Below are 13,035 nucleotides of genomic sequence, written 5' to 3' on the forward strand. Positions count from 1 at the left end.
TCTGAAGCAAAGTCCTCAAATCACCGCCGAGTGATTTGAAGTTCATTTTCTGTGAAACTGTCTGTTATTATTTTCATATTTTGCCAAATTAATGTAAATGTTTGATGTTAAACTTTGATTTTGAAAATAAATGATTCCATTCATTTGATGGGTCAAAGATAAATAACGTCTCTCGTTCACATTTCTGTTAAATTCAATGCACGACATTTACAGTCAGAAAAATGAAGAACTCGTGAAAAGTATGCATAAATATATATCCATATATTTGTCATACAACAAGTGACACGTACCTCACGTGTCTCACTACAACATCCTGGGGAGGGTGATGAGAGAACATGTTGATTAGCTCTGCGAGGTGCTGACTGATATCTTTAACTCCTCTCTCACCCTAACAACTGTTCCCACCTGCCTGAAGACTGCCACCATCATCCCAGTTCCTAAGAGCTCTGCAGTGACTGGTCTGAACAACTACAAGCCAGTAGCACTCACCCTGATAGTTGCTAAATGCTTTGAAAGACTGGTCATGGCCCACATCAAAGCAACCATTGACATAAGCAAGGACCCACACCAGCATACATACCACAAGAATCAGAATAAAACAGAGGACACCAGCTCCTCTGTGGTCCACAGTGCTCTCACCCACCTGAAACAGAAGGACTCCTACATCCATATGCTCTTTGCGGACTTCACATCTGCCTTAAACATCCTGATTCCCCAGACCCTGATGGAAAAACTACTCACACTAGGACTAAACCCCTCCCTATGCAAAAGGGTCCTGGATTTTTTTAACCAACAGACCACAGTCTGTTAGGATCCCCAACTTCTCCTCCTCCACCATAATCTTTAGCACTGGCTCCCCTCAGGGCTGTGTGTTGAGCCCCCTGCTGTTTACTCTGCTCACATATGACTGTGCACCTACCCATCCAGGCTGTCATATTGTAAAGTTTGCAGACAGCACAAAAGTGGTTGGATGCATAACAAACAATGATGAGTCTGGCTAAAGACAGGAGATGGAACACCTAGAGAACTGGTGCAGGAAGAACAACCTCTGCATCAATGTGAAGGAGACAAAGGAGATAATTGTGGGTTTCAGAAGGTGCAGGGGGGTGGGAGGGGTTGCAATAGACAGAGCCTTCCTACTTTAAACATATTCCAGGAGAAATTTGATAAGTCAGCCTGCTTCGAGGCTGAACCGAGGAGCCAGTTTCAAATAATCCATAGTTGTTGATTTTTTTTCAGGCAGACCGTTGGTTCTCGTCAGCCTTGAGTTCTGCTGGTACGTTCGATGATCCAACATGGCCAGATTTGTGGGCATTCCACTGGTCTGTGCTTGTTAGCTCCCTCCAAGGTCGTCCCCAACATGCTGGTGAGTCCTAGAAGCTGCAAGTGGTCTGTGATTCTCACAAATCTCTTCCATCTTCCATCATTCTTTTCAAGACAGCACATCAGCAACTTTACTTCCTCAGGCAGCTGAGGCGAGTTGGACTGGGAAGCTAAGTCCTCACCTCCTTCTACAGGTGTGCAGTGGAGTGCATCCTGTGCTCCAGCATCAATGTGTGGCATGGGGGCTGAACAGCTGGAGAGAGAAAAGTTTGCAGAGTGTGGTGAAGGCTGCACAGAAGTCTGTTGGAGTCAACCTCCCCACCATTACAGACATCTACACCTCCAGATGCAAGAAGAGGGCCACCTGCACCATGAAAGACCCCACTCCCCCAGCACACACACTTTTTGCCCCACTCCCCTCAGGCAGGAGTTTGCAGAGCATTAAAGGGTCCAGTATACTGCCGCGTACGTCCGTTCACGCGTATGTACATGTGTACTGTACGCATAGGGTTCAGACGTCATACTCCAACGTACACCCCGAGCAGCTGCAGAGCAGCTTCACAGACAAGGGGCGTTTACCTTCGGGACAAATTGAGGTTGCCAATTGGTCATTTGCTGACACGCCTACTGGATTGATTGACAGGTCGGAAAAAAGCGAGCGCTGGCAGCCTCACGCAGCGGTGTTCTGTGTTTATATGTTGTTGATAAAAAGATCTAAAAAATAAAAATAAAAAACAGAGAGCACAGGCTCTACAGCCCACACATCAGACCAGACCACCAGGAAATCTCCAGACCCTCCCGCAGCCACACTGGACCTGAGTTTAATTCGCTGGTGACAAATTCCTCCATTTCTCACCATTTCAGTCATGGCATCAACGGAGGAGGAAGAGATCACTGCCTCTTGGCAAAAAAAACAAAAGAAAAGGCCAGATCAGGGATGAAGAAGGGGAATTTAATACATTGGTGTCGCATACAAAACAGTCCGTCGATGGGAAGTTTATTGTGCGACACCGCGTACGCGTATGCGGTCGTAAACATTTGAGCTTTGCACGGAGGGTACACTGGGGGGCACGCACGTACGTATGGATGTACGCAACAGTATACTGGGGGCTTTAGGTCGTTTTCACATCAGATAGTCCGGTAGACTCAGTTCGGTTCGGGACCAATATTTATGACCTTTTGTTTACATTTGAGCTGGTGAGTTTGCATTCACACTGCACTGTGCAGTCGAGTCAACCTGTTGAACCAACCTATTCCCCCGCTCGCCTGTGGGGGCGCTGCACCAAGAACTACTGAAAGAAACGACACAAAAACCTCTGAAGACACGTCTTCTTCTTCTTCTGTAAATAAAAATAAAAACGAAGTGGCATCAAGTTTTAGCAGTTTTAGGAGTTATATTTTGTCATTTTTCAAAAATGGACTCAGCATGAGAAGAAGATGAGGCAGAAGACCATGGAGAATATTGCTTTTCACACAAGGCAGCTGACGGCTCCATATAAGGTCAGAGAAATGTGTGTTTGTTTACCCTGCGGAGCGGGGCTCGGTCTGTTTACATTCACACTGTACTCGAACCGCGCTGGAGTTCGCTTCTACCGGACTGAGACCAAGGTTTTAGCTCGGGCCAGAGTTCGCCTTTTTGTTCCGTGACAGAGTTCGATGGCGCGTTCACACATCCCTAAACGAGCCGGACTTTCAAGGAAAACGAGCTAGAGTTCGATTAAAGCGGACTAAACAGGGCTAGTGTGAATGCACCCTTAGTGTAGAACCACTAGACTGAAGAACAGCTTCTACCTGTTGTTGAGCTGTGAGACTCATACATCCTTATCCAGAAAAAAAAAAATCACTGTAATGCCACTTTATTTGGAGATTTGTCACTTTATCTGTGCTGCTGTTTATCCATGCTGCTGATTTTTTGCCTTAAGCTGATATATTTATACCATCTGCTCACAAAATACTCATATTCAGGCTGCTGTTTAATGCACCGTATTACAGTATACTACATTATTGTTGTTTAGCGTATATCTTAGATCCTTGTATAATGTTTTTTCATACTTTATATTTTTGCTATTTTTGGGTGTATTTGGGACCATGAGTACACAATTTTGTTCCACCTCATGTACCACATGTGATGCAAGTGACAATAAAGAACCTTGAACCATGAAATTTGAACATTAGATTTTCATGAAGACATGATGGAGACATCAGTGGCTGTACTACTAACGCACTGTTTCAGGAGCTCTTCTTTGCTCACCACCTTCAATAAAATCAAATTGTCTCAGGTGTGATTAAAAAAGCTCTGGAGATGAAGCTGTGAGTGGTGATGTCATAACCTTTAGCAAGGATTAAAAGAGTTCACACTGCTGGACTGCTTTTCAGCAGCCGAGACGTTTCATCATCTCATCTCTGGCTCTTACATGGAGATGTGAAAAACAAACCGACAGAGATAACTGCTCAGAGGATTTTCTTGGAGGCAGATAAATAATGATCAATGCAACCATGGTAGAGGTATTCACCTTGTCAGGCCTGAAGGACACAACAACAAAATACAGAGTCACACTTTTCTCTCTAAACCTGTTTTGTTACAGTGCCATTTTGTTTGTGAATGTGGCTCTCATCTTTACAGTCATACTTGAAGAAAAACTTCACAGTCCCATGTACATCTTCTTGTGTAACCTGTGCTTCAACAGTCTTTGTGGGACAGCAGCCTTTCACCCCAAGTTCCTCTTCGACCTGTTGGCCAACACTTATGTCATATCTTACACTGGTTGTCTCTTGCAGGTCTTTTTTATTTATTCCTATGCATCAACTGATTTCTCTATCCTGGCTGTGATGGCCTATGACCGATATCTTGCTATATGCCGCCCTCTGCAGTACCATGTTATCATGACAAAACAATGGGTTGTCTTTTTGGTGTGTTTCTCCAGACTTGTGCCATCGATCTGTCTGTCTGTTGGGGTGATTTTGACAGCTACGCTGACATTATGTGGCTCCCACATAGACAAACTGTATTGTGATAACTGGTCTGTCGTCATGCTGTCATGTCATTCAACCATGTCTAATAATATTTTTGGATATTGTGTTATACTTCTGTATTTCCTCCATGCTGTCTACATTATTTGTTCCTATGTGCAGTTGGTAAAGTTTTCTTTGAAGTATCAGGATTGCAGGAAGAAGTTCCTGCAGACGTGCACGCCACATTTGTTCTGTCTGGTTAATGTCACTGCCGCTCTTTTTTTTGACCTCATGTACGGTCGATACGGGTCCAAATATTTAGAGCAGAGTTTGAAAAACTTCATGGCTATCCAGTTTCTGATTATTCCCCCTCTTTTGAACCCTATCATATACGGTTTTAATTTAACTGAAGTGCGTAGAAGCTTATTGAGACTAAATAGGTACAACAAGCAGCTCAGAAGGTAAAACTGACAGATCCTGATGTTTCTTCATATGTGAGAGTTATGTCAAAAGAACCACCATCTGATGTGTGAATCCAGATCTTTGTTGACCGATTGAATAAACATCCGGTTTCAGACTATTTCAATCATGAAAACTAAAGCATGAATGAATTGTCTGAACACCCCCCCCCCCCCCCCCCCCCCCCCACACACACACACACACAAACAACAACAAAAAACAATCCATGAATGTCATAACATCTAAAAAGTCCCATATTGAGTGTGCACAATTTTAGGATGGAAAAATCATTTTTAAATCCTTTTTTTTCACAGAATGTTAGTCTTTTTTAAATGTGTACTTTTTACCATGTGGTCTGAAATTTTATCAAGTTTGTTTTTCTCAGTAACATATTAAATACATTTGTCAGAACAATATGTGACTCTAAGTTTTTATTAACTGTAGGATTGATAGATTTTGAGAGTATTGTACCTGCTCTTTAAAAAGTTTTTTTTTTAATTTATTTTAATTTAAAATGTAAACTTAAGTGCAATTTTTTAAATGCAAATGATTAAAAATGTGATGATAATATAACAAAGATTCTTCTTGCTGTGTGCTTGGGGCCTTTGTGTGTGTGTGTGTGGGGGGGATGTGGACTTTCTGGGTGGAGTTTGCATGTTCTCTCCGTGCATGTGTTGGTTTTCTCTGGGAACTCCAGTTTCCTCCTACATATCAAAAACATGCATGTTAGGCTGATTGGTAACTCTAAATTGTCTCTAGGTGTGAGTGAGAGAGTGAATGGTTGTTTGTCTCGTTTGTCTCTACGTGTCCCTGTGATGAACTGGAGACCTGTCCAGGGTGTCCCCTGCCTCTCGCACAGTGATGGCTGGATTTGCCTGGTTAAATAAAGGTAAATAAATGTTGTCATCCCAGAAAAGCAGCCTATTTTTGAAAGTGCATTGATCAAACCTAGACAGCGCCAGTCTTTGGACTTTTTGATAATCCCTGTTTCAATCATTCCTTTCTTCTTTAATCTGAAACCTTAATTTTATAAGTATTATTTACCCTCATTGTTTTCTGGTCAAGTTCAACTGTTTCAGAAGTTTTCTCTCAGAAAACAGATATTTCCTTCTGTCTGACTGACATGATTCAACCTTGTTATGTACAGTCGTGGTGTTTCGCATCAAAAATGACAGATCATTAGAATTCAATCACCGGTAAATTCAATTCACTTTATTTATATAACACTGAGTCACAACACAAGTTACCTCAGGGCACTAAACAAATACATTCATAAACATAAAAAAATCAGTTATTAACATTATTTATCTAAGGTAGGGCAGGGTAGGGTGGTGTAGCTAGCAGATAGTCGTCACAGTCTCCCATCCAGAGCAAGCACACGGCAACAGTGGACAGGATAAACTTTCTCATAACAGGAGAAACCTCCAGCAGAACCAGGCTCAGGACAAGCGGCTATCTGCTTCGACTGGAAAGGATAAAAAAAACAATACATGTTAGGATAGAAATAATTACAAATACAAACTATTCATTTATATTCATTTGTAACACTTCATTTGGTGAAATGAGATCAATTTGCTCTCTAATAGTGTCTGCCTATAGCAGCATATGATAAGCGATAAGTCAGGAAACCAAGCCAATCCTAACTATAGGTTTGATCAAAAGGAAAGACTTAAGCCTAATCCTAAAAGTAAACAAGGTGTCAGCCTCATAACCAGAAACTGGAAGTTGGTTCCACAAGAGAGGAGTCAGATAACTGAAAGATCTTCCTCCCATTTTGTTTCTGGAAACTCTAGGAACCACAAGTAAACCCTGCAGTCTGAAAGCAAAGTGCTCTGTTAAGAAAATATGGAACAATAAGATCTGCAATATAAGATGGAGTTAAGTTGTTGAGATCTTTGTAGGTTAGAAATAAGAATTTGAATTGTATTCTCAATTTGACAGGGAGCCAGTGGAGAGAAGCTAAAACTGGAGAGATATGATCTCCTACCAACTCCCATTAAGACTCTGGCAGCAGCATTTTGGATCAACAAATGACCTTTTAAAGAAGTTTTTGGACACCCAGATAATAAACCATTGCTTTTCAATGAGACTTCTGCAAGAAGTTTTTCAAATTGAAATGAAACTCACTCTCTTGGTGAGTTAAAACATTGATGGTTCCACCCACAAGAGAAGGACTGTGGCTGTTGACTTTTAATCCAATCAGAGTTAAGGCGGGTCTTGACTCAGTCTCTGTTTTTCCAAAGAGACTTATTAAATAAAATCTCCAATTCTTATTCTGCCTTGAAAGCTTCAAATCTAAAAGAAATATTATGATGTTGGACTGTGGATTTTCTGCAAAGGAAGGCCCTTGAGTACGAACAAAGGCGTCTTATTCTGTTATCTCTTAATACTTTTCGACTCTGGGAATGAAAGTCTGAGAAAGTACTCATTTGGATAAGGAAAGATATCAAACATTGGTGAGTTTGGATGTTTCAAAATCCAAGGTCAGGTTCATTCAAATGCGAGGCGTACCTCTACAATATACAGATTGTTTTTGACTGTACACCCCCCTCCGTCCCACCCACCCACACACGCCAAAGACTACGACTACATAAGAGTTGTATGGGCTCAGATCAGTGAAGACTACAGGCCCTAAAAACTAAATAGAAGATCTAAATTTGTACTGCTCATAAGAAAGGAAAGCTCTGCAGAGAGTGGTGAAGGCTGTACAGAAGACTATTAGTGTCAGCCTCCCCACCATCACAGACATCTACACCTCCAGATGCAGGAAGAGGGCCACCTGAATCACGAGGGACCCACTATACCCCACTCTATCCTAGATCCTCATATACTGTTTCTTTTTACACTTTATATCTTTGCTATTTATTGGTTGTAACTGAGACCTTGAGTACACAGTTTTGTTCCACCTCATGTACCACATGTGATGCGAATGACAATAAAGAACCTTCAATCTTGAACCCTGAAGGCAAGTTAATAAAAGATGTGTCATAACATTTGTTAATAAAATATGTATCATCATGTTTATATATAGATCTTAATCAGATATATTGGGATGGACATTTTAAACAGCAAACACAAAAGTATGGATGAATTAATGGGAAATTTAAAAAGAAATTTGGATTTATTCATGCAACCAAGCTCAGAGTTAATGATTGCGACAGGATCAACATTAGGCCTGTGTTTTAATCCATTTCCCCATTTTCTTCACATTCTTATTCCTGTTCAAGGTCACCGGTGGGCTGATTGTTTGTCTCCAGCTGTTAGTTTGCAGGGGCTGGGTAAACCCCAGACAGAGTATCAGTCCATCACAGCTTCTCTGTATTTAGTATAAATCTATCTTGCCTTGACTTGAGTTTCTAGCTCCTTTCCTCCTATTTTTAGGGAGTTTGTGGTCGAGGATCCCTGCTACTGTGGTGTATACCAGATAGTGGTGGACAAAGTACTCAAATCTAGTACTTAAGTAAAAGTATTGATACTCATGGTCAAATCTTACTCAACTACAAGTCAAAGTTGCTCAGTCAAAAAATGACTCAAGTTAAAGTACTGAAGTACTCACTTTTGGAAATGCTGAAGTATTCAAAAGTATATGCATTAAAAAAATACTCAAGTATTTAATAGTACAAATTATATTTTCTAATATCACTACATTGATGTATTGTTCTGAGTGATTTTACAGAACCTTGTAACTCTCTGAAACCACCTGATGATGTACTGACATGCAGAACCACTCTAACGCCACATGCCTTAATAAAACCTATAAACTGCAAATAATATCTTCCCTGCATTTTACATGTTTGTGGAAAGTCATGGAAATCCTAACAGATGATGCACATGTAGTCTTTTCCTCGGCTTCAGTATTCATACACCGCATTGTTTGTGTATAAAATTGCATATATTGACAGCAACAACTTAACACAGGAGAGGAAACAGTAACACTGACAACTGAAAGTTCTGCCATACTTATAGAAGCTTACAAAACAATGAATGTTCTGCACAGATGAATCTAGCGTAAAACCTGAATCAGCAACTGGCCAGCAGCATTTAAGGAAAGAAAAACAGCAACAGCGGATTACAAAGCTGAGCCAAAAGGAACAAGTAACAAGAAGCTTCCTAGAAATGTAGTGGAGTCGAAAGACATAAGTCCCCAATACTCAAGTAAAATAAAGATGTTCAGAAAATGTACTTAAATACAGTACTCAAGTAAATGTACTTTGTTACTGTCCACCACTGACAGCGGCTTATTGGTTTCTGTTACGGTGCCAGTAGGGATTGTTTTGTAGTGCTACATCACACCTTCTACAGACTTTTAGAGGGTACTTTGTCACTCAGGCTTGGCAAGGGGTGCAGTCACAGATGTAGTCATGACCCTTACTTTCAGGTCAGCTGCCCTTATATTTAGTTGATCAGGTCTTTTCTAAAGGTCTTAATATCCATTCTTGGATGGTGGGGATGATGATTCATCCCCCCAACATCTTGGCTGCCCCTTGTCCTGGCAAGTTTGCTGTATCACATCCGTGTCCGAGTGAGCTAGCAGATTCTTCTTGCAAAAGTTGGAAGGCTGAGTTAAAAGTTGTTTTCTACTAAATCTACATGCTGGGTTATGAAGTTTCTTCAGCTCCCACAAAGTCCATTTCAAAGGGCATGATTGTAAAGCAGCATTCTGGAATTCCTCTGCTGTCATCCATGAGTGTTTTATTCCAATAGTCCATTTCTCCTCAGAATGTCCTGGTTCTCTAACTTGTGGCCATCTGGAACTTGTTAATCTGTGCGTCGTCATGGCACAATTTTTATGTCCCTCACTATTCAGATCAAAGTTGTTAGAAGTTAAATGGACTGCATTTGAACTTTTGTTTTTTGTACTATACATTACTAGATTTATGGAGGTTTCTAGTTATTAAGTCCAACCATCATAAAGGCCTAAACCTTTCAATGAATTAAAGTGAAAAAGAGGACTAATGTGACCATAGCCATGTCATAAATGCTTCTAACTAAAGTCAGAAGAATAGATTTGGACTGTGGTCATTTTCAACAGCTTTCAGACGTAAATATGTGGAACTATGGACAGGATTCATCCAACTGTTCATCATACACCGCATTGCTTCATCCTTATCAGGGTCGTAAAGACACTGAAGCCACCAAATATCATGAACAAATTTTTGATTGTCTGAAGAAGGGCTGTATGGCCAGAATGTTACCACCAATAAAGTTTTTCATGGGAGATTTTTGTTGTTGCTGTGATTTGTTTGTCTTTGTGTGTAGCTTCATTACGCATCAGAAGGATGAATCAGTGTGATGAAATACAAGTGATGAAACTTCAGGTCTCCAGACCAAACTGTGTTTACCGTGTTCTCCCTGAATGAGCAGCAGTGGGGAAACAGCAGGCATTAGGGAACAGAGTTGACTTCATCCAGATAATTATGACCCCATGGTTAAAATATTCTGGACTTTTTGGATGGCTTCAAAAATCAAACAAACAAACAAAATACCTTATTTATTTACACAAAATAATTTGTTCTGGTCAGATTTGTATTAACTTCAGTTTCTATTTATTACAACAAAAACAGGTTTAAATGTTATAAGACGCACCTCAGAGGGAGGTTATTGTTGTTCTTGTGTCTAAAGTGTTTTGTGGTGTAACTATGGTGAAGGTGGTCAACAGGTCATTAGCTAATTGTCCTCTGAGAGCCATTAGTTGGGCAGAACACTCAGGAGAGCCAAGCAGAGTTTTAACACAAACACTCTCACCTCTGTGACCTTTTAGAACCACACACAAAAAAGTTCACAACACTCAAAAGTTTAATTTATTAAGATTTTGTTTTAGCTCATCAATCAGACAGTTTGATGCTAATTCACTGTAACTGTACAATACCACCTGCTATCATGTCCACTAAATGTTTATATATATTCATAACTTCGCACCTTTTGGTATTTTCATATTAAATTCTTCAGGTTATTGTAAAATTGATGTTAGTACTAATATTTGAAAATAAATCAGGACAAATTTTCATCCCTTGAAAGAGTTCTAAGTACTAATTCCTAACCTGTACAATAGGAACAACAAAAAAAAGTATTAAACCGAATACTTTGGCCACAGTGTATAATAGTTTGAACTGTTTGTCATGTATCTTAAATGAGTTTTTTAAATTGTCTCTAAACTAAGAGTTTTTACAGATAATTTACAACTTTAAACAAATTATTGTTTCAACATGTTCAGACTGTCACTACCAAGAAGATCAAGACAGAATTTATACTTTAGTTGTGTCAGTGTAGTCTCAGAAAATAGTACTATACTGTATGACCCAACTTCTGTAACTGGACTAGAAATGAACCAATGTTATGCCTATGCATTTTAAACCTCTTACAACACCATATAAGTGTTCCTACAAGTAGGCTACGCAGGAATTTCTATTATTATTATTTTTTTTACCAAACTGGGCTTGAGACTTGTGTGTTTAGCACTGCAGAAGGCAGCAGACTGGTCCTGGAAACTGTTGGTCCAACATATAGAAAAATGTATGGGTCTTGCAAAAAATCTAATTTGCATACAACATTGTTCACATCAACCACTACACATTCTTTCGAGGTTTTAAAATGTTGGCTACCACTTTGGTTTTGGCCCCGTTTGGATTAGCCTTTAGTAAACAAAACAAACCAAATAATAAAAAAAAAAAACCAAGGCGTTTTCAACAAAAGATACAATATTAATTGTTCCAACAAAGTTCAGTCAGATCAGCTGGACGGTTTCTTTTTTTTTTTTTTGTTGAGACATTATGCCCTTCATCCAAAGGACTTCATCACTTTGGCATGGCTATGGGTTAAGGTCAGGCGAGTTTGCAGACCAATTAAAAAAAGGGATACCATGGTCCTTAAACCAGGTACTGGCAACTTTGGCACTGTGTGCAGGTGCCAGGTCCTGTTGGAAAATGAAATCTGCATCTCCATAAAGTTGGTCAGCAGCAGGAAGCAGGAAGTGCTCTAAAACTTCCTGGTAGATGGCTGCGTTGACTTTGGACCTCAAAAAACACAGTGGACCAACACCAGCAGATGACATGGCACCCCAAACCATCACTGACTGTGGAAACTTGACACTGGACCTCAAGCAACATGGATTCTGTGCCTCTCCTCTCTTCCTCCAGACTCTGGGATATTGATTTCCAAAGGAAATGCAAAATTTACTTTCATCAGAGAACATAACTTTGAACCACACTGCAGCAGTCCAGTCCTTTTTGTCTTTAGCCCAGGCGAGACACTTCTGACACCGTCTCTTGTTCAAAAGTGGCTTGACACAAGGAATGTGACAGCTGAACCTCTTGTCTTGCATTCGTCTGTGCGTGGTGGTTCTTTTAGCACCGACTCCAGCTGCAGTCAACTCTTTGTGAATCTCCTCCACATTTTGGAATGGGTTTTGTTTCACAATCCTCTCCAGAGTGCGGTTATCCATATTGCTTGTACTTTTTCTACCACGTCTTTTCCTTCTCTTCATCTCTCTATTAATGTGCTTGGACACAGAACTCTGTGAACAACCAGCTTCTTTAGCAACAACTTGTGTCTTACTCTCCTTGTGCAAGGTGTCAATGGTCATCTTTTGGAAAACTGTCAAGTCAGCAGTCTTCTCCATGATTGTGTAGCCTACAGAATTAGACTGAGAGAAAATGTAAAGGCCTTTGCAAGCGATTTTACTTAATTAGCTAATTAGAGTGTGGCACCAGATGTCTTCAAAATTGAACCTTTTCACAATATTCTAATTTTCTGAGATAATGAATTTGGGATTATCATTAGTGGTCAGTTATAATCATCCACATTAAAATAAATAAACATTTGAAATATATCAATCTGTGTGTAATGAATGAATATAAATTACAAGTTTCACTTTTTGAATGGAATTACTGAAATAAATCAACTTTTTCACAATATTCTCATTTTATGACCAGCTTCTGTACATTATCGATGTAGTTTTTACTATTTTATCACAGGTCACACATTAAAAAAACCAAAAAACTAAAATCTTAATAACATGATTGTTTGTGTCAGAACTCTCCTGAGTAGAAAAACAAATGATGACGTGTGAAGCGAGGCAGCAATAAAAACTCTTGATTTCCTCCCATACCTACACTTGTGCTGTGTTTACAGATCTGAACAAGAATGTAAAACTTGAACGTAAAACAGATGAACTGAAATTTCTTTATAATACTGAAGATTTTAGTCAGTTTGCTTGATGCGATATTTCACTGTATTTAAACATGTTTTTTACAGATGTTCTTTAATCAGAGCTTTATTTTATTAGGACAGGAGTAAGAGTTT

General features: G+C 39.8%; 2 protein-coding genes across 2 annotated transcripts in view; one reads left to right on the forward strand and one right to left on the reverse strand.

Moving 5' to 3' along the window:
- LOC119418830 (olfactory receptor 51I2-like) overlaps positions 1 to 3,142 on the reverse strand; it is a 3,730-nt gene extending 588 nt beyond the window's left edge. Inside the window, exons 1-2 of the mRNA XM_037686123.1 lie at positions 3,135 to 3,142; positions 2,918 to 2,955 (exon numbers count right to left, since the gene is read on the reverse strand). Of these exons, the coding sequence (XP_037542051.1) occupies positions 2,918 to 2,955; positions 3,135 to 3,142 (46 nt within the window). The remainder of the gene's footprint in view (positions 1 to 2,917; positions 2,956 to 3,134) is intronic.
- Positions 3,143 to 3,759: 617 nt separating this feature from the next.
- Positions 3,760 to 4,740, forward strand: LOC119419543 (olfactory receptor 7G1-like). Its single transcript, XM_037686882.1, has one exon. The coding sequence runs from the start codon at positions 3,805 to 3,807 to the stop codon at positions 4,738 to 4,740; it is 936 nt and encodes a 311-aa protein (XP_037542810.1). The 5' UTR covers positions 3,760 to 3,804.
- The last annotated feature ends 8,295 nt before the right edge of the window (positions 4,741 to 13,035 follow it).

Source organism: Nematolebias whitei, chromosome 13 (assembly GCF_014905685.2).
Source record: "Nematolebias whitei isolate Nwh7 chromosome 13, NemWhi1, whole genome shotgun sequence".
Taxonomy (NCBI): Eukaryota; Metazoa; Chordata; class Actinopteri; order Cyprinodontiformes; family Rivulidae; genus Nematolebias; species Nematolebias whitei.

Excerpts from the sequence above, each read along its gene's own strand:
- LOC119419543 (XM_037686882.1), top strand. The coding sequence starts at position 3,805 with ATGATCAATGCAACCATGGTAGAGGTATTCACCTTGTCAGGCCTGAAG.